Source organism: Cornus florida, unplaced genomic scaffold, assembly GCF_030987335.1.
Source record: "Cornus florida cultivar Cherokee Brave unplaced genomic scaffold, ASM3098733v1 CherokeeBrave_3.0.0_Hap2_Chr01, whole genome shotgun sequence".
In the NCBI taxonomy this organism is placed as follows: Eukaryota; Viridiplantae; Streptophyta; class Magnoliopsida; order Cornales; family Cornaceae; genus Cornus; species Cornus florida.
In genome coordinates, this window is record NW_026775571.1 from 113041474 (window position 1) to 113063113 (window position 21640).

The window sequence follows — 21640 nt, forward strand, 5'->3', positions numbered from 1 at the left end:
TTTTTAACCTATTTTAATCCAAAATATCAAAAAGCCTAAAATAACCAAATTGCCCTCATTTATTACCCCAAAAACTCTTCATCTCACTCTTTTCTCCAGAAATATATATTTTTTGGTGTACATGATGAAATATATATATATATATATATATATATATAAAGAATAATTTTAAACAATAATTATAAATTTATAATTATAATTTGGTTGGTTTTAAAAAAAAATTATAAGTTTATAATTATAAATTTGGTTTTACAAAATAATTATAAATTTATAATTATAATTTGGTTGTTGTAAATAATGAGAAATATATATATATATATATATATATATATATATATATATATATATATATATAGAATAATTTTAAATTTATATAATAAATGTCAAAGGGTATTCAAGTAATTTCAATCCTTTTTTTTTTTTTAAGTGAACTGATAGTTAGGATGGTAGCAATGTTATTTTACATGCATAAGGCATTTGACATACTTAAAAAGTAACTTTTGGGGTGTAAGTGAAAAAACACCAAACGTTTGTAATACAAGTGATAGTTATTTTCGAAAGATGATTCAATGTGATATTTGGCCAAACCTAAAAAGGTGTCAGTGAAATTAACCCTATATTTTTTACAATTTACCTTCACTATATAAAATAATAAAATGTAGATATTCATTTTAATTTTTTTTAAAACGTTAAAATTGTAAATTATATATTTGTAGGTAGTTATTCATTTTCTCTTTCCTCCTTCTTCCCAAATTTAGGAGATAGAAAAACATGGAGAAAGAAGGATATTTCATTCCTCCTTGCTTCCTTCCTCTCTTCCCTTCTCCCAAACCAAACACAAAAAACTTTATTCATATCTCCTTTCATCCATCCCTCCTTAACTATTCCCCTCCAACCAAACATATGACATTAGAGTAGGATAAAAATCAGCAAATTTTTGTACATCCAAACACACAAGTTTTGTAACATTTTCGTTTTCTATTAGGAGAGAGGCCGCACCATTTTCAGAAGACAAAACATATCTCGCAACTTTCCGACTAGATGTCGTCCGTTATTGGTCGTCATTGAGAGAGATGAGCTGGTAATTTGCTTGTTCCGTTCAAAAAAGTGATGAGTGATAAGTGAAGGCAACTTGAAAAAAGAGAACAAGAGAATGCGGTGAGGCATATACGTTATAAACGAGGAACTGAAATACGATATAATGATGAAAATGTTTTGCCCGCTACAATTAGTAAATTAAGGCCAATAATTATCTTAACCAATGCCTTTGGTAGTGTTTCATGCATTTGCATCCATTATTTCATGTTTCATGCATCAACTGGGCAAAAATCAAATCAAATTATCATTTTTATTAGACCAAAATTGCTCCCATATTTGAGATGATGACAGATTCAAAGATTTTTAGGAGATAAGGCGATCTTGAACAATAATAATATATAGTGGGATATCATCAAAAATTAGGTGGGGGCATCTTTAAAATTATAAGTAATTTTATAAAAAATAAAAATAAAAAATAAAAATTAGGCAAGGGTTGCCCTTGTAGCTTCGTCCCTGGTTTACAACCAGTGACTAGAATACTCCACACTTCCAACACTAAGGGTTCCAATAAAATTGAATAAAATCAAAGAAATACGGATATTTCTAGGTACAGTATCAGATACTTGTCAGATATTGATACTTTACGGATACTCACAGATATGTGTCCGATACTTCTTAAACGTTTTCATAATTTTAAGATATATTTTTAAATTTCTAACACGTATCCGATACTTCTCATATACTTTTTAAGTATTTCGACTACGTGTTTGACACTTTTCAAACACTTTGTAACACATTTTTAACAAGAACATTAAAATTTAACTTTTTCAACAATAATATTATAGTATACCTGTTGAAAAAAGTTCAAATTTCATTAAGTGATGACTAGGGATGGCTAATTTTATGCGTTGTGAAATAAACTTTTATTTTATATTAATGATTATTGCATTTAGATTCATAATATTTTTTAAAAATTGACAAAAAATTAATATTTATATATATAAAAATAAAATTTATTAATTTTTTATTATCATCTTGCAGTTTCTTTTTTTTTTTTATTTAAAAATTATCTTACCATCATACTCATATTGTGTCATATTCATATCCCGTAATTATATCTATATTTCTTAGAATAAGACTAATATTCCAGCGCACCAGGTGAGGAATAAGCTTCGAGATATGATATCAATAGTACGCTCTTTCAGCTAGTTGGAAAAGAAAAAATCAAAGAAAAGTTAAATTGGTTGAACCGGTAAAACCGAATAGTTTCCTGTATATAAAATATTCTCTATGCATAATGTACATAATAGAATAATTTCTTAATCGGAAGACTTCACATTACAATTAAGGATATATGACATATATGATATATAATATATAAATATTATATATTAATTTCTCTCTCAAATATTATAAATATAGATTGATATATTTTTATTTTGCTGAAATTTATATAAAAATACTGATGTGACACATCAATTTTGCTACTGAGAAATCATTTTTTTTATTTTTTATTTTATTTTTTTCAGAACTGTGGGTTTTAGCTTAAAATATATATGTTCATTAAAGAATTTTTTATTTTATTTTACCTATTAAAGATTATATTTAAGCTTGTTTGTTTGAATATAAAATATTTTTTATTTTTTATGTTTGATTGTCAAAAATTGAAATAAAATATTTTTATTAAAACATAATAAAAATAATGACACATTAGCTTTTTGCAAGTTTTTTTATACCTTCAACTCGACAGACTCAACCTTTGCCAAATACTTAAAAATATTTTATTAAAAAAGAAACTTGTAAAAAAAAAAAAAATGAAATTCATAGAAGATATTTTACATCAAAATAAACAAAGCCTAGCTCGAATGAATCGATTCTATTGATTCTCACGATATAGTTTCAATTTTTTTGGAACCCTTACAATCAATTTATTTTAAACTCTATTAGGTAGGAAATAAAAAATTTGGATGAAATGAAAAGAAGAAGGGATGAATGAGACATTAGTGGGGGAAGAGATTGTGTATTTTATTTTATTTTTTTGTTGGGTTGAATTAAACTCATAATTTATTATGTTATTTGGATAGAAGAAAGTGGAAATTTTAATTGTTTTTATGATCGTATCTAATAATATTTATAATATTATAATTTATAGAGATAGTCTTTATAATTTAAAACTCGTATAATTAAAAAAAGTACTGTATTTAATTTAAAACTTGTTCACTTGTCATCCCTCATTTAATTCGTCCAGATGAAAATTTGTAAAAAGATTCTTCCTATTCTGTTCTCATTCCATATATTATCTCTGCACAACAAAAAAAAAAAAAAAAAAAAAAATGTTCATTTCTCCATATTTTAACTCCACACCTATATTATCCTTCCTACCGGAATACAATATAAACGGGTGAAATCCAAACGGCGTGCACCCTTATTCATATCTATGTAACCCGCGCTACATCTTATAGCAGCCCACTCTTGCCCTTTAACACGGGGGAGGCAAAAGCCTTTCCCAGCTGCCACCTCAGCTCCTCCTCCATTTATTTGCTTTACGCAAACACAAACCAACTGGTACTCTGCACCCAAATTCATTTCATTCATCGCGTTTCTCCATTTCTTCACATCTCTCTCCAAATTCACTTTCTTCATCTGTAATCTGTCTCTGTCTCTCTTTCTATCTCTGAATTCTAGGGCACAAATTGACTCCACTGCGCCTCTGCAACCATGAATATCTTCAGATTGGCAGGCGACCTGACTCATTTGATCAGTATTTTAGTCCTCCTCCTCAAAATATACGCCACTAAATCATGCTCAGGTAAAATTTACATCTCATTCTTATATATACATACAGAATCACAAACTACGGGTGTATACCCATGTTGAGATCTTAAATCCAGTGTTTCTAGGGTTTATTCGAGCGAATTGTTTCAATTAATTGAGTTTATTTGTCCAGGGATTTCGCTGAAGACTCAGGAGCTTTATGCACTGGTCTTTCTGACTCGGTATTTGGATCTATTCACCGACTTCATATCCCTATACAACACTTTGATGAAACTCGTGTTCATAGGGAGCTCTCTGGCGATCGTGTGGTGCATGCGGATGGACAGAGTCGTAAAGCGCTCGTATGATCGGGAGCTCGATACTTTTCGACATTATTTTCTTGTTGGGGGGTGCTTTATTCTGGCGCTTTTCATTCACGAGAAGTTCACATTTCAGGAGGTCACTTGCTGATAACTTTACCTGATTATGTTGGCTTGTTTTTATCATATCTGGACTATTTGTGAGTTACTAAAGAGAATTTAGTGAATTTTTGTGATTAATATAATTATTTTTATAATCTACCCTAGTAAGATTTCTATTTATGGTGATGTAAATAAGCTGAGAGAGACACGGACAGGGACAGGGACAGGGACGGAGGGAGGGAGTACTATATATAGGGGGGGACATAGTACGAGGGAGTACTATATATAGGGGGGGACATAGTACTGTTGCTGTCTTATCTTATAGTATCCATTTTTTATGAGGAAATTATAGAAATCAATGCTAGATGTTTGCCATTGAACATCTAGTGTAGTGTGTTTTTGATATGTTTATGCCAATATTAGTGTCTTAGCTGGGTTTGTATCTCCAGTATTTTGATTGACCAATGAATTTTATAACCTATGGTCAGTCATTTTTGATGAATTTACTAAGTTTAGGTTGGGCAATGTATTCATCATCTTATGTTCAACTGAATTTGGCATTTTGGTCTTTTAAGGAATGATGTCAACTGTGTCAATTTAGAAATTATTAAAAATGAAAAAATAATATTCCCATGACTGTTCTTCATGGTTCTATGAATTGTATGCGCAACTGTATATCAAATATGATTCATTTATGCAAATTTCCATAACTCACATAAAATAATAATCATCTCATCTTCATCTGAATTTAGCACTATGATGTAATGATGTAAAATGTGTAAAGGTATAAATGAAAACTTCTAAACAATTATAAGTAGTATTCTGATTTTTTTGGGGTTGTTTCTATGGAATGCATGCAACTGTGTATTTGGTGCATGATTCTTTTATGTAAATTTATATGAGCCCTCAAATGTCTACAGGTCCACATCATATCAAACTATTCAAAACCTTCTTTTCAAGTGTTTGTGTGTGGGAATTTAATAACACATTACTTTTTTCCCCTTCAAATTGAAATTTCATTATTACTTATCAAAAAAAAAAATTTGAAATTTCATTATCAAATGATGGAAGTTCTAATTTTCACATGCCTAAACTTAGAAGAGCATGAGGTGGTATGAGGCCTTATAAAATCTCAAGTTTATTTTTGACCATGCATTTGGCCTTGCCTCTCTTTCTTTCATTATACTGTTACCCATCTTGAGAAAATGAAAGATTTCTTTGTTACCAATGGGCCAGTGGTCTAGTGGTATCAAGCCCTTACTTCCCAAAGGGGGGTCAGGGGTTCAAGCCTCAGTGGAGGCATGTGTGTGTGAGTACTACTAAGAAAAAAAGAAAAAGAAACTTATTTGTGTTAGAGTGGGAAAAAATTCTTTAATTTATGTTTGCTGACTGGCAAGGGAAATAGATAATGTTAGTTTTGCATGGTTGATGTTATTAACAAAATTTAAAGAGGCATTTCGTTTTCTTTTATGGTTACTTCTTTTTATGAGTAGCATGTTGACTTTTTTTTAATTTTTATTTCTTATTTTTTTTGATAAGTTAGTAGTATGTTGACTTTACAAATGTATCCATTGATTTAGTCGATATACAATAGTACCAGTAGAAGCTTCATTTAATGTTAAAAGTTCTCTAACCTTTCAAGAAATCTACAAATATATCATTGGTAACCTTGATGAGGGGTAGTGCCTACGTATAATATGGGGGGATTTATGATGCTGCAAAGCTTTGATGTTTTAGTGTCTTGAAAATATTATCAATACATCTATTGGCACTTATCAAAAATAAATATATATATATATATTTAAGATATCAATTGATACTGTCAACTCTTTCTGTAATTTGTTTGTTGTTTGAGAACATTTTATTCAATGTTTCAAAAATTTGCATCATGTGTATTGTTTATCTTTTTGTTAGACACTTTTGAGGCTATATAATTTTTCGTTTGAGCACTAATAATGATTTCTTCTCTCCATTTTGTACTTTTGCTTCCTTCTCTTGTTTTGGTGATATTTCTTCATTAATTTTTGTTTGTTTTTATTTATTATTTTTTTAAAGTAGTATATGAACTCTGAAGGTTTTGTTAAATAATGACTAGATTATTACGAAAGTCAATTCATCACCTTAAACAAAATGTGGATAATATTTAATATTCTTACTTTTAAGAAGATTTATTGGATTATTATTATTATTATTTTTTAATTTATGTTATCTATGCTTTTGTCTAGGTTGTAGTCAACTTCTTCTATAGGTGGTGGTTGTATTTCAATTTTTTATTTTTTTATTTTTATATCTTATTTCTGAATATTATAACTCCACACTTGCAGCTTTATCATATAACATGCATGCCCATGATAGCAATAGTGATGAAAAATTTTATGTTCCCAAAATTTTAACATATACAAGTGTACATTTATATGTATATATATGCCAATGTCTATATGTTCGAGTCTTAATGTTTCTATAAACATCAGGTTTAAAACTTCAACCTGGAAGCAGGTTGACAGATGGCATGTTGGTAACAAGATGTATGTAACTTTTGTTTGATGGAAGTACGTGAGTTAGGGAAGATCTCAATAAAGGAATTTGAAAGAAGACATAACCCTCTGAAAAAAGGAAAAAAAAAATTGAAAGAAGACGTCAATTTTTTTTAGTTTTTACTAAAAATATTTCTATTGAGTGGAAATGTCAGTGCAGAATACCATCTTAGGGCTTGTGGAGGTTCTTGGGGTTGGTTTTTATCCAATTCGTTTTGAGTCAGCTCTTTCTATTGTGTATCTTTTGCTTATTTTCTGTACTTTTTTTTTACTTTTCTTTTGTTTTCCTGTGGGCAAGCCTTGGCGCAAGGCTAAAGTTATTCCATTGTGACCTGAAGGTCACAAGTTGGAAATAAGGAAATAGCCTCTCAACACGCGGAGGTAAGGCTGCGTGCATTTGACTCTCCCCGGACCCTGCAATGGTGGGAGCCTTGTGTACTGGGTTTGCCCTTTACTATTCTTTTCCTGTTTAGGATTAATCATCATTTTTTTTTTTTTTTTTTTTTTCTTTTTCCCTCATTCCGAATTTATTTTGTTGTTTCTTATTTAAATAAATGAATGAGAGTATATATTTTTGTTCCACTGACCATAGTCAGCTATGCCTTTTTTTTTTTTTTTTTTTTTCAGTCAAATAATATTAGGGAGATTGGAAAAAGTTGCTTGGGAAATCAGAAGATTAAAGTAGCCAAATACTACCATATACATATTATGTATGTCAAGTGCTTAATCTTGGTTTACTGGGTAGAATATGATCTAACGGAACTTTAACTACAGACAGAACAAATGGCTTTGTGTTGAACTTTACTTGATGTATCAGTTGCATTGTTAATCTCTCAAGTCTGTACTCTTCACTGAAAGTATATGATGGAATATGGATGGTGAGATGTTTCTAGAGTTTCATGCTATGGACTTTTGGCTTCAAATGTTGAATATTATTGGGAGAAAAGTAAACTCAACTCCTGTATGATCCTGTAAAGCTTGTCTAGTGCTAAGTTAACTTAATTTTTGGAGTCTGAGCTTTATGCTTTCGCGTTTTTACTTGGTGGCATTCTATGCCCCGAACCTACCTGTAAGGTGAAAACCAAGCAACTTAAAGTTGGTTATTGTAAGCGAATAGAACCCAACCAAACAAAATTGGAGAGGGAGGGGTTGCTGGGAGACCTGGTTGGTTGGTTTAGTTCGGGTCAGCACATTAAATGCTGGCTTGTTTCGGCAACCACTGGCCATTTTGTTACATATAGTCCATTTCGGCAGGAAAGATGAGATCACCCAGTTGCACGCATGCAAAATGCAAAATTTCAGATTTTGCTAACTAATTGCACCTTCCTTGATAACCTTCTTAATGTTGTAAAAAATCTAAGGTGAGAAATGAGAATCTCAACGAAGCTTCATGATCTGAAGATTTATTAAAATTTTAGAAACTTTTGGTAGAATTCTTTGCAACATAATGTCAGCATCTTAGCTGGTTACAGGAAAGCTCTCCCTAGCTACTTGGTTAGTGTATATTATTAAATGAAGGCTTGTCGGTTTTTTTAGTAACCACGCAATATATATACACATTACCTTAGTGGTTCTTATAACATGTATATAGATGGACCTTTAAGTATATTTATTTATGCTAAATATTCATATGTGAGATGTGATATACAGACATATTTGATAACTAAATACTATTTGTTCTTAAACGGGATTCATAAATCATAACTATGTTCTACACTCTAAAACAAAACTATAAAACGTGAATTTGTCAATTATGTGATTATGAAGCGAAATAAGTTCAAACTTTAAACATGCAATGTTTCGTTAAACAAACAAATGTTTCCAAGTGGCTTCATGGAGTATTATGCTTAGTTTCCCCAACCAATAATTTAAGAAATCTTTTTCCTCCTCTATCATGATAAAGAACCTTCCCTTCAAATGGTTTGTGCACGAATGAGACCATTTTTGTGTGATAATCGAGGACTACCATTACAATAAGATAACCTAAAACTTTCAAGTTGACAAATAGTTTGCAGATATGTTGCAATACTATTTTCTTGGTAGCATTACTCTCTCTTCTATATTTTATCAGTCTTTTGATCTCTAAAATTCATGTGAAAATTCTTACATCAGAGTTGAGTTCTTGGTTATGTCAACCTTCATGTGCCTCTTTAGAAACACCCAAAAGGCAAACAAGTCAGTAAGGTTCATTTGAAAGGTGGGTTTAAACCTACTTATTCAGTTTGCAATAGGCATTTCATTTAAAATGTCCGTCATTCTATGAATGCATGGGATGCCTCCTTTGGAGGGGTGCACGCACCACTTCTTGCTTATGTGTGTGCATGCACATAGGTAGCTTTTTGGGGGCACACATCATACTGAACTAAGGGCAAAGCATCAAGCAATAATGTTTTGGGTTAGCTGCCCCAAGTTAACTTGTAACTGTAATCTGTTATTGCTTTTCTTTTCTTCTTCTTCTTCTTTTTCTTCTTCTTCTTCTTCTTTTTTTTTTTTTAATTATTATTATTATTATTTTTTGAGTAATCAGTTATTGCTTAATTTTTATTTTTTATAATGTTATTAGTTAACAATGAACTTGCTAAAGGTTACTTAGTGTTATTCTTTGGGAACCTGTTGCACAAAATTGTGAGTAATGAGAATTGTTGCTATTGTACTGCTCTTTGAAACTTTCTTCTAAAGTTTGAGATTCCCCTGTAAAGTCAATAAATATGTGACAAAGAAGTGTTCATATATATTTAGGGCTGCAATTTGGGTGGGCTAACCCAGCCCAGCCCAACCCCAACCCAGAGATTTTGAAATTTGAACATACAATTCACAAATCGGGTTCATGTTCGGGTTGGGTTTTGTCAAAATCCAGTCATATTCGGGTTGGGCTCGGGCTCGGGCTCGGGCTCAACCCGAACCCAACTTGAAAAAAATAAAATAAAAATTCTCTTTCTTCTTTCTCTCTCTTCTTTCTCACTCTTCTTTCTCTTTCTCTCTCTGCCCATACATACAATTTAGCAGTCAGCGAACAATCTTGGAGAGCTTGCGATGGAAAGAGAGAGATCTGAAGCTTGCGATGGAAAGAGAGAGAGACAGCGGCTGAAGCTTGCGATGGAAAGAGAGAGAGAGAGACAGCGGCTGAAGCTTGCGAACCCGAACTGGAATAGCGGGCGATGGAAACTGAAAGATCTGGGTTTTGATTTTTTGAACAATCTGAAATGATATGCCGATCTGGGTTTTGAACAATCTGAAATGATATGCCGATATGGGTTTTGAACTTTTGATTCTTGCAGACAGATAGATAAAACTGAAATATATGGGTTTTGAACTTCTGATGCTTGTAGATTTTGTAGTTTGCAGTTGGAGGGGGGGGGGGGGGGGGGGAGTTCAGAGAGAATAAAGATAGAGGCGATAGGGGAGGCTGAAATGATTTGCCCTAAAAATATTTTGTTTTTTTATAATAATATAATCAAATATTATATATATATATATTATATATAATATATTTAAATTTCCAAAAATAAAAAAATAATAAAAAACTCAACCCGTCAACCTGACCCAACCCGTCCGAAAATATTCGGTCCGAGTTATGACCATAACCCATGTTGAGTACAATTCGGGTTGGCCCAACCTAACCCGATTCGGGTTGAGGTTGGGTTAGGACTGGGCTGGGTTGGGTCAGCCCAAGTTGCAGCCCTATATATATTTAAGTTCTATTTCAGCGTGTTTCTAGGGATCTGTGGGAGAAAAGTTCATCCATTCTTTGATCTCAACAACAAACACATGTTGTTCTTAACATTTTAAAATTCGTAAATTTGTAATTGCTGCAATATGTGCTGCTAATTTTTATGTACTTCTGTTGCAGATCTTCTGGGCGTTTTCAATATATTTGGAGGCAGTTGCAATTCTTCCCCAGTTGGTGATGCTGCAAAGAAGTGGAAATGTGGACAATTTGACTGGCCAATATGTTTTCTTTCTTGGGTAATATTAGATTTCCTTATCTTATACTGCTTTGAAGGAATAAATAATATGGAGTATCTTCGCATTGAAAATAAAAATGATAGGTTTTTGTTACCTATATGAAATATTTATATTTCTATTTTTATTTTGTTTAGTTTTCTCTGGTTGCTTCAGGGGCCTTCTTTCATCCAAATCTAACATTTGGCTGTAGATTGTGCTACACCAAACGTCTATATTAATGTTTTCTTGCTTGTTTTGGCAGTTCAGAAAACTGTTTCTGTTGTGATACTGTTTTATTGCTAAACTTTGATAGTACTCCACTTGGAAATTCTAACCTTCGTCATGAATCCTCACCTCTTTTAGAATTTGAATTCATATTTCTGAAAATCCCTCTATATCTGCCCATTGACCCAGTGTTTAAATGCATTTTTTTCTCTTATTTATAGTGATTTGGTATTTATTTTTTATATCAGCGTGTACTTGAGTTTACTTAGGTTGCGCCCTCCTTTGGACCTTTTATTGAATTTTTTATTACTTATCCCTCTATATCTGCCCATTGACCCAGTGTTTAAATGCATTTTTTTCACTTATTTATAGTGATTTGGTATTTATTTTTTATATCAGCGTGTACTTGAGTTTACTTAGGTTGCGCCCTCCTTTGGACCTTTTATTGAATTTTTTATTACTTACTAAAAAAGAAAATGATTAATTGGACATTTGATTATAAATTATATACACGTGACATGTCATGAATCTGCATTTGTACATTGTTAATTACATATAGGCGCTTGTGTGTTTTGAGATGGTAAAGGATTAGGACTAACCTCATTAAGTAATCAAATAAGTTACAGTTGACTCAGATGGAATGTTTAGGGACATAGAAGTCACGCGAGGCTGGTAAAGCAACTGTGAAATAAAGCGAATCCCTCTTGTCCTTCAAAGTCAAGTTTCTCACTTCATACTTTAAAAAGATTGCAGGGGTGGGTTAGTGCCCTTCCTTCTGCTTGTTCCACTCTATCCATTCATCTCTTCTTTGAAATGGTTATTGAGGGATCTGTCTTGTTCATAGATGGTGAAACCAGGTCAATATCTAATTCTCCTAGTTTGGAACTAATTGGTAGTTTGGATTTTGGAACATGAAGAAGGCTGCATAAGGCTACGGGTATGGTTAGACAGAACAACATAGTCAGTTTGAAAAATATTCAATTTGTGAATCAATGGTGTATTTAACTCCTTTTGTATATTAGTAGCATATTCACATGAAGGTCTTAAACTTAAAGTACTCAATCAGGTGTATAGATTGGTACATCCATAAGGGGAATTATAGTGTGGAAATTTATGAAGGGTGATTAATCTGAAACACATATGGGGTTCAAGACCTTGACCTTTTCTTAGACTTTGGCTGCTTCCCATGTGAAATTGATATGTGCACTTCTTTATAAAACCTTTTATTTATTAAAAAAAAAAAATTAGATAAAAAAAATTGTAGAAATAAATTAAATAATATGTGGAACTTATGTGAGAGTAAAGCAAGTCAAACCAATATTTAAAGCAATCAGTAGTTTGTAGTTTTGGGATTGCACTACATTATTTTAACTTGAGTGAAAAATCCATATATTGGTTTTGCATGCTCCTTAATTACTGTATGTCATCCCATTTTCTAAGTTGGTTACACCTTGAGAATTGTATACTTGTTTTCATCTTCCTGTTCCTTGGATCTTTTATTATTCTGATACTAGCAGATGTTAGAGGAAGGTTTGCATTTCCAGAATAAGGATGTAATAATCCGACTTTTTGTCTGTGCATGAAAAGAATGGTGGTATTGTTTGATGATTACTTGTTTTATTGATGCAAGGGGTAGGCTCCTTTTGGTGTTTGGGAAAAGCAAAACTTTGAAATTTTAGTGTTCCCCTGTTACTGTCGTGCTTGCAGAACAAAATTATGGTAATTTTATCACACCTATTCGACACTTGTTAGTTTCTATATAGGGAGCTTCCATTGATTTTTGGAACTGCGACCTTTTCATTAAGATACTAAAAATGGTAGTGCAGTTCATCATATAATCTACAAAAAAGGTTGTTACTAACATAGTTTATCAATTACATGAATTAATTTTCTTTCTGAATGTCACTTTCCTTGAAAGAAACTTGGCACAAACTTATGCATTGTGATTCTATATAGAAACGTCTGTTTTGTTTTTCAGTTTTTTTTTTTTTTACAACTGGAGAGGGTTCCTACCCCCTTTGGGGGGGGGGGGGGGGGACTAATGCCTTTGAACACAAGACCTCTTGGTCATGCCCAACCTCTTGGTCATGCCCAAAGGGCTTATGACAACTCAGCTACCCCGTGCATATTATCGCATATTCTGTTATGTTTCTTTTATGTTTAAACAATAAATCACAATTCCATCGTTGCATCTCTTATAGTTTTCAATTGTCTGAGAAATTGTCCATGCTTTAAGCTATTTTGTTATAATTTTCTATTTCATTTTTTACTTGCAGGGCCTATCGTGCATTATATATTCTAAACTGGATTTACCGCTATTTCACTGAGCAGCATTTTAGTCGATGGATAGGTAAGTTCTTACAATATTAGGGAAGATCACCATTTGATTGTCGTTGATGCATGTAGATGTTTCATAACGTCATACCTTTTCCCTTGCAGCTTGCGTCTCTGGTCTTGTCCAGACAGCTCTATATGCTGATTTCTTCTACTATTACTTTATCAGGTACGTAGTAATTCCTTCCTCATTAGCTGTTTTATCTGATAAGTAACTAAGCAACTCATTTATTTTGCAGCTGGAAAAACAATGCGAAGCTTCAGCTGCCAGCTTGAGACCAAAAAAAGGGATATGATTAAAACTCGACATGTTGAGCTGGATCACTCTTTTTGTAGATGGCTTGGTAAAACTATCAGTAGCATTACACTTTTGTCGTCAAGAACGAGTACAGGTCTTCCATACCGTGGAATTGAGATAACATCACCATACCTGTCGCTGGGGAAATTTTAGTTATTTTGGTTAGATAACTAGCCTATACCAGCGTTTAGATTTAGATCTAACATCCATGTTTATATATGAGGGGATGGTTTTGAAGTATTGGTAACAGTCCCATAAATGTAGAGCCGCTGTTAAAATTTTAAAAGTGCAAATTTGGCTAACTTCAAAACTGGATCGTTTATTTCAGATATAGTATTCAGGTGGTAAAAGTGTTCTATGAAATGGCGAGCTATAGACTTTCTTGAACCTTTCCGGATCTTCTCTTCTTCTTCTTCTAGATATTTTTGGAGTCAGAATGTTTAAATACATAATTTTCAGATGAATGAATATGCAACCACTCAAAAGGTGCACTTTATTTGTTTTGAGTGGTGAAAGAAGAGAGAAGAATTGTTCTGTGTGCTTGATGTGTATGTTTAACAAAAGTATTATTACTTCCAAGGAAGGTACTGAACAAAAAATGATCACAACAAGGTGACCATGGTCCCTTCTCTTCCTGGGCCATACTTTTGCATTTGAAGTTTGTTCTCTAACATTAAGCCCTGCCATTAATTTGGGCCCTGAAATTGGCTAATGCTTGCGAGTGTGCAATTATGAAATAAAGACGAAAGGGAATTACATTTTGTTTTGTGCACAAATGAAAGAAGTTGGATGGAGAGAATGCATACCGGAACGGCACGAAGTGTAATATGTGATAAATGATTATTCGGTTCCTGGTTTGTTTGTGAAAAAAATAAAGAATCTAATGACTGAGCGCTCCAACGGCTGAATTTTGGAACAAAGTGAAACCTAAGTTCAGTTATTTACGGCTGAATTTTGGAACAAAGTGAAACCTAAGTTCAGTTATTTAAAGATTTTAGTAGAACTTAAAAATATTTTAAGATTATAACCACTTTTTTTATTACAAATGTACATTTTTACTTTCTGATTAGAACATAATGTAACGTTCCGACAGATTTCTGTTCATTTATTTAAATTAAATCATCAAATGTTAGTTAAATTTATCAAAATACCCTTCTTATTTCTTAAGTAAAAAGTTCAAATTATTTTAAATCATTAAAAATCAAGCTAAATAATTTGACATGTACCATATCTTTTTCTCTTTTTTTGTCAAATAAACTCACACATCAATTTTGTACTTTTGAGAACTTAAAATTCTTAATCTTCTATTTTGAAAAAGTTCAGATAATCCTACTTTACTCACACTGTTATCCTTATTCCTGTTTTTATATATTATATATATATATATATATATATATATATATATTTACTAACCCTAGCACAAACCAAAAAAAAAAAAAAAAATTCCATTTGCTATTTCCAATGAGCGCCCATGTCCACGTCAGACCACTTCTCATACGCGGTTAGACGCCATTGGCTAGTTCATCGTGGCAGCTTATGTCATATGGAGCCAAATAGACGAACCGAAGACAATTTCCGAGTGCCTTTCCGTTGAATGCTTCTGCACCCGATCCATCCGCCCCGTTATGTAAACAAAACCAATCGCTTCTTCGCCCCCAACCCCCATCGCCTCTCGGTTTCTTCTAACTCTCTTCCCAGGTCTCTAGGGTTTCAGATCTACGATTCCCAACCGTAAGTCTCATTTTCATAATATATATATATATATATATATATATATATATATATATATACTTACATGTAGATTCTTGTATATGCATGTATTTGTCTATGTATAGATTTTATGATCCGAATATACGAGATATTTTGATAATGATCGGACGGATTCATTGTTGTCATATTTGGATTTACGTGCTTTATTTAGATCTTGTGATGATTTATTTATTAGGTTAAGGTTAGATCTGTATGTTCTTAGCTGATTCAAACAAGGTATTGTGAACGAAGTGAAACGGAATGAAAATCTGTAGTCCTTGATTTCTGCTTTGGCTCTATTTACTTGCTGAGAAAACTTAAGAGAAGGAAGAAAGTAATTGTTTTAGGGAAAATTTTTATTCATATTTCAGATTAATCGTTGCTTTAGGCGCACTTCAATTGGGGTTTATGTAGCTTGCTTTTTTGTGTAATGTAATGAAATTTGGTTTCCTCATATTCTCAGTGTAGTGCATCAGGGAATTATGAATGCAAAATAGAAGCTCTATGAACACTCGCCGTTTCTGTTATGGGCGAGAAATTCAGGTTATCCCCAGATTATGATATTGGGACTTTCCAATTAATGCAAAGCATTTTGAGCTAGCCTCAATTTGTTTTAGTTAGAGTGTTTTCTTGAGCTGTGATTTGAGGTATACTTGCCTTGTAAAGTGGTGATATTAGTCAATCAGATTGCCTTACTTTTTTACCAATAGCTGCTCGTTTGATCTCCTAAGATTGCTAGCTTCAAATATATATTTTCCCTGTGAACATGCACAGTTACTAGCAATGCCAACAACTCGTTCAAGGCATTGTCTTCAGATTAAATAAGTTGGTTTATTGGATCATGACATGAATATACATTAGATGCTGGAGGGTGTGCATATATAAGCTTTATATGAGGGACAACAATTTGAATGAAATCTATGGCAAATGATTTAGAAGGTGGAAATCATTTAACACTTTGTTCAATGTACCCAATTCACATTTGGTTGAGTTTGTCAATATATTAGGCTGATTTGTTCACAATTTTCTTTGTAATTTTTTTTTTTTTTTTTAATATCTTGTGATGTTTATATATTTGTTCACAGTATATTCATAGTTTGCTTGTGAATATGTATTCTCATGTAATAGAGCTTACATATATTATATTTTGTTGTCAATTGGCTCTATATTTTCATGCTATAGTGATGGTTATATTATGGTCAAAATCAGGTTGGAGTGATTTCTTGACTGCTAATAATGGGAGGAGGATTTAGAGTGCTGCATCTGGTCAGACCATTTCTTTCTTTTCTGCCAGAAGTTCAAAGTGCCGATCGGAAAGTGCCCTTCAGAGAGAAGGTCATATACACCGTTATCTCTCTTTTCATCTTTTTGGTGTGCAGTCAGCTCCCTCTGTATGGCATACACTCTACAACGGGTGCAGATCCTTTCTACTGGATGCGTGTTATCCTGGCCTCAAACCGTGGGACTGTCATGGAACTGGGAATCACCCCCATCGTGACATCTGGGCTGGTGATGCAACTCTTGGCCGGGTCAAAGATCATTGAAGTGGACAACAGTGTGCGCGAGGATCGTGCACTCTTGTAAGTAGTATGATAATTTACTTTAGCTGATAGTTTACTGTTAGGGTTAGCTATTGTTGTTAATAAAAACCTTATGGTGCATGAATGTCTCTCTCTCTCTCTCTCTCTCATTCACCCACTTCGCTGATCATTTCTTTTTTCTCTCTTTTAATACATATATCTAATATGCTTAGAAAATTCCTCCAAATGTTATGATTAAAGAATTGTCGGTCAATGTGGTTTTCATTTAGTCAAGTAGAAATGTAAAAGAAATGATTACTGCTTTATGTAGTTTGTGTGATTTTTTTTTTTTGGGGTGGGGAAGTGAATTTCCTTTTACAGATTTAGATTGGTTTTGTTGCCTTGAAATTCTTGAGGATATTACACCATATCTTCTGTATGGTGCATGTTTCTGCGCAGCTAACTCCATTTATAAATTGCATAATTTGCATGTGCTTCTTTGTTGTTGTAAGATGATGTGCAGAAATAATCTTTACCTTTTACTGGCAACTTCCTTTGATGTTTCTAATTGGTTTGCTTTACTTTGTTATTTTTCTCCCAGAAACGGTGCACAGAAGTTGTTGGGAATCCTCATTGCTGTTGGTGAGGCTGTTGCATATGTTCTGTCTGGGATGTACGGCAGTGTCAACCAACTTGGTGTTGGAAATGCTATTCTCATTATTATCCAACTTTGCTTTGCTGGTATAATCGTGATATGCTTAGATGAACTTCTCCAGAAGGGATATGGTCTAGGCTCTGGGATTTCCTTGTTCATCGCTACCAATATCTGGCAAGCTACCAATTCTTTTTCTGTTGATTGTAACATTTTTCCTGGTTTTAACATTCTAAACTTTTGGTTGACTTTGTAGTGAGAGCATTATCTGGAAAGCATTTAGCCCCACAACTATCAACAGTGGCCGTGGAGCTGAATTTGAAGGTGCTGTTATTGCTTTGTTCCATCTACTGATAACTAGGACTGACAAGGTTCGTGCTCTACGGGAGGCTTTCTACCGGCAGAATCTTCCAAACGTGACAAATCTGCTTGCTACGGTGTTGGTCTTCCTCATTGTCATCTATTTTCAAGGTTTTCGCGTGGTTCTGCCCGTGAGATCAAAAAATGCCCGTGGACAGGCGGGTTCTTACCCAATTAAGCTATTCTACACCTCCAACATGCCCATTATTCTTCAGTCTGCTCTTGTGTCCAACCTTTACTTCATCTCCCAGGTAATAGAGCTTTATATGTATAAGTAATTGAAACTTATTATATATATATATATATATATATATATATATATAAGTAATTGAAGCATTTTACTTTGCTGTGCTGCTTCATACAAAATAAAATAATACCATTTTCTGTATATACAGTTGCTGTACAGGAGGTACAGTGGAAATTTCCTTGTGAATTTGTTGGGGAAGTGGAAGGAGTCTGAATATTCAGGTCAGTCTGTCCCAGTTGGTGGTCTTGCTTACTACGTCACTGCACCATCAAGGTAATCAAGTTTTTCTTCGCTCTTCCGATGGTCTTTCTAACCATTTGATTTTCTTTGTTACTTTCGTTTTGGTACATTTTGGAGTAGTTAGTCCTTGACTTTTGTTTCTCCACAATGGTCTAACTTTTGTCTGGTTTTTCATCATTGTGCTCATACATCAGCTTGGCAGATATGGCAGCCAATCCCTTCCATGCTCTTTTCTATATAGTGTTTATGCTGTCTGCCTGTGCACTGTTCTCAAAAACTTGGATTGAAGTATCTGGATCTTCTGCTCGAGATGTGGCCAAACAGCTTAAGGTAATGCTTAATGAGATCTTTATTTATTTTTTTCATTTAATAAATTCTTCCATTTTCCTTTCATTTGGGCTAAATTAAGTGAAAAAAATATGGACTTGCTGATGAAAAAACAAGGAGTATTGTTTTCAATATGGTAATGTTCTTTATAATTCTCGAAGAAAAAAAAAAAAATTGTCCCTTACAGATTATTATTTTATTTTTTTCCTTGCGCACATTAGTTGTTACTGTTTTAGTATATGGCTTGGGGTTTGTTTCCACATTTTTGGGCTCTTTGGGTGTGCAGGAATGTTGTAGTCCTTGACCCAGAACCTGGCAAACCATCTTTTCATTTGGTTGACCATTACGAGGGACGGTCTATATACAGTTATAAATGGTGGTAGTGATTTGGCGATGGTGTGGAGGAAAGGGAGGGACCTCCTACTAGGTTAGCATTGTTGGACTTGTAATATGATCGGTTGATAGATGGTATGCTGATGGTGGCTGAAACATAACATGAAGTTGGATAAGTACATATGGAGAAGTAGCCATGATTATCTTGAAATATTGATTTCATTGATTATACATGTTACACACTTTGGATTACAAGTGAGTTTACAGTAAAATGAAATGTTGACGATTGAGAGAGAACCTACATTACAGTAAAGGGAGATATTTGGGTAGAGAGAAAAATTACACTAAAGAGAAGATACTTGGTTGAGATAGAAAGAGTGTTATACCATTCTTCCAGGAGAACGAGAGAGAGAGAAGGTTAAGAGGGAAATAGATAGAAAAGAGAGAAATTATGAAAGGCTACATTTTAAGGCATAGAGAAAGTAAGGATAAAAGATCCTAAGAGGCATTTGGGTGGTGACGTAGAAGAGGCTTCACTTGTATAGAGGTTATTGAATCTTGGTAAGTTTTACGTGTGTCCTAAAATGTTTTACACAATATTTTAGGAAAATGGGGAAATAACCCCCCACCCCCTGTTGACATTTTAGGAAAATGGGGAAATAACCCCCCACCCCCCCCAACAGGGCCACACCAACAACTGGAGATCGAGTGGAACGACCTGGGGGTACTTGCTTCAAGTTACACACACACACACGCCCGCGCGCGTTTATCTATGTATATATATGTAAACTATATATGTACACTCTCACACATATTTGTGTGCGACTGTGTACTTATTTTTGTACATACTCATTCATACTTGCCTATTCATCAACTTGCGTGTATAGTAATTTTAAAATGCTTCTATTCACATTAATATACATGCTTATTTAAGTTTTTATCGTGAATTTTCTAAGAATTGTGAAAGTATATTCAAAATGTCAACCGAACATTGCAAAGTAAGAAGTAAAATGATTTTTTGATGGAACATATATTTTTTCGTTGCAAAACATTCTATGCTGATACATACAAAGCCAAACATTATGTGAGACCCGTTTATTCAAAACATGGGCCTCATTCCATGTGCAGCCAATTATAAAAATAGCAAAAAGAGCCCTCAATTGATATGTTGACAGTTCGACTGATGTGTATAAACAAATGGAAGCTAAAAGTCTTTATTGGTAGAAGGATTGACAAGTGTCTTTGTTTCTTTCCAGCACATGACCTTAAACCATTTATGGTTGTTCTTTGCTTTTTTTATTTTGACAAAAAATATTTTCCACCAAGTGTTTTTTGTACTTTCATGTGTTTGATTGATTGTTAAATATTTTACACACACATATAAACATTTAAGCTAATGTAAAATGTTTAATGGATATTGTGGCATGATCTCTTAAAATTGAGACTTCAATTTTCCATGATGCTTCTGCAGGAGCAACAAATGGTGATGCCTGGACATCGGGACTCAAATTTACAGAAGGAACTGAATCGATACATACCAACTGCAGCTGCCTTTGGGGGTATGTGCATTGGTGCATTGACGGTGTTGGCTGATTTCATGGGAGCAATTGGCTCAGGAACTGGAATTCTGCTTGCTGTTACTATCATATATCAGTACTTCGAGACATTTGAGAAAGAGAAAGCCAGTGAACTAGGTTTCTTTGGCTTTTAGGGCTCTAGTCGTCTAATTTTGGAGTATGAGTAGCAGTGGCTTTTTTAACATGCTTCATCGAAATCTTGCTGAGTTGAAAAAATATATCTAGTTCGCCCTGGTTAGCAACCTCATAGGATAAGAGAGTGGGGTCATGATGTAGAATGGTTAGTGTCTTTAGTGACATCATCGCATTTGTAGTGTTTTTGCATTTTGTGTAACTTGAAAGTTGAAACACAATGGTGCAGATGCAGAATTCAGAAAATATTTTCTTTTCATTTAAACTTTTCATCTAATTCACCCACTTTCCGGTTGATAACTGTTAAATTTATAGGTTACTGATTGAAAAACCAAAGATCTCGTTCTGAAGAGAATCATCTTGGCATTTTTGCTATGTTTTCTTTGCCTTGCATTCTATCTATTATCAGATATCATCCTTTTGATCTTCTCTCTCCTATTTACAGTATCCCTGGCAGCTAGTATATAATATGCGCATCCTTCATATTTAGTGGTGGATATTATCTAAAAAACATGTGAATGTAATGTTAATCTTGTTGAACATTTGAGCTTATAATCTTGAAAATGTCTAGGAACATGCTAAAGCTTTTTATTTATTTTATTTATTTATTTTTCATGAGATTAACAATTGGAAGGTAAAACCAGAGTGTAGTTAAAAACTAGGTCCAAAAAATTTGAACGGTGACTCACAGAACTAATGTTTTTTAACCCTAAGAACTAATTGGATTGTTGCGTGCGTGCTTTGGAAGAAACGATCTGTTACCGAACATGTTAGCCACCCAATGGACCCAAAATGGGGCAGTGAGGTCAAAACATCTTGGCCACCCAAGGGACCCAAAATGGGGCAGTGAGGTCAAGTCTAAGCAGAGCGCAGGTAGTCGTGAATCATAGCTGTTGGATTGGTATCTAATATGATTGGACGTTGGTGCCCGCCAAAGCTGCAACCTGTAAAAT

General features: G+C 33.5%; 2 protein-coding genes across 3 annotated transcripts; both read left to right on the forward strand.

Annotated features, from left to right (window-relative positions):
- Positions 1-3483: 3483 nt before the first annotated feature.
- Positions 3484-14056, forward strand: LOC132314744 (ER lumen protein-retaining receptor A-like). The gene is made up of 6 exons (XM_059813569.1): positions 3484-3847; positions 3986-4251; positions 10599-10714; positions 13195-13268; positions 13358-13421; positions 13492-14056. The coding sequence occupies exons 1-6, from the start codon at positions 3757-3759 to the stop codon at positions 13526-13528; spliced, it is 648 nt and encodes a 215-aa protein (XP_059669552.1). The 5' UTR covers positions 3484-3756; the 3' UTR covers positions 13529-14056.
- A 1045-nt stretch (positions 14057-15101) lies between these two features.
- Positions 15102-20952, forward strand: LOC132314752 (uncharacterized). 2 transcript variants are annotated; one of them, XM_059813583.1, is made up of 8 exons: positions 15102-15281; positions 15763-15842; positions 16509-16879; positions 17421-17648; positions 17728-18082; positions 18227-18351; positions 18513-18648; positions 20450-20952. In XM_059813583.1, exons 3-8 carry the CDS (start codon positions 16536-16538, stop codon positions 20687-20689), a joined length of 1428 nt encoding a protein of 475 aa, XP_059669566.1. In that variant the 5' UTR covers positions 15102-15281; positions 15763-15842; positions 16509-16535; the 3' UTR covers positions 20690-20952. The 2 variants fall into 2 exon arrangements, with proteins under 2 accessions (XP_059669566.1, XP_059669560.1); XM_059813577.1 differs by lacking the exon at positions 15763-15842.
- Positions 20953-21640: the final 688 nt, after the last annotated feature.

Excerpts from the sequence above, each read along its gene's own strand:
- LOC132314752 (XM_059813583.1), top strand. The coding sequence starts at position 16,536 with ATGGGAGGAGGATTTAGAGTGCTGCATCTGGTCAGACCATTTCTTTCT. Across the intron at positions 17,649-17,727 it reads TTCATCGCTACCAATATCTG|TGAGAGCATTATCTGGAAAG; the intron begins GCAAGCTACCAA and ends TTGACTTTGTAG. Across the intron at positions 18,649-20,449 it reads ATGTGGCCAAACAGCTTAAG|GAGCAACAAATGGTGATGCC; the intron begins GTAATGCTTAAT and ends ATGCTTCTGCAG.
- LOC132314744 (XM_059813569.1), top strand. The coding sequence starts at position 3,757 with ATGAATATCTTCAGATTGGCAGGCGACCTGACTCATTTGATCAGTATT. Across the intron at positions 4,252-10,598 it reads AGAAGTTCACATTTCAGGAG|ATCTTCTGGGCGTTTTCAAT; the intron begins GTCACTTGCTGA and ends CTTCTGTTGCAG. Across the intron at positions 13,422-13,491 it reads TTCTACTATTACTTTATCAG|CTGGAAAAACAATGCGAAGC; the intron begins GTACGTAGTAAT and ends TTTATTTTGCAG.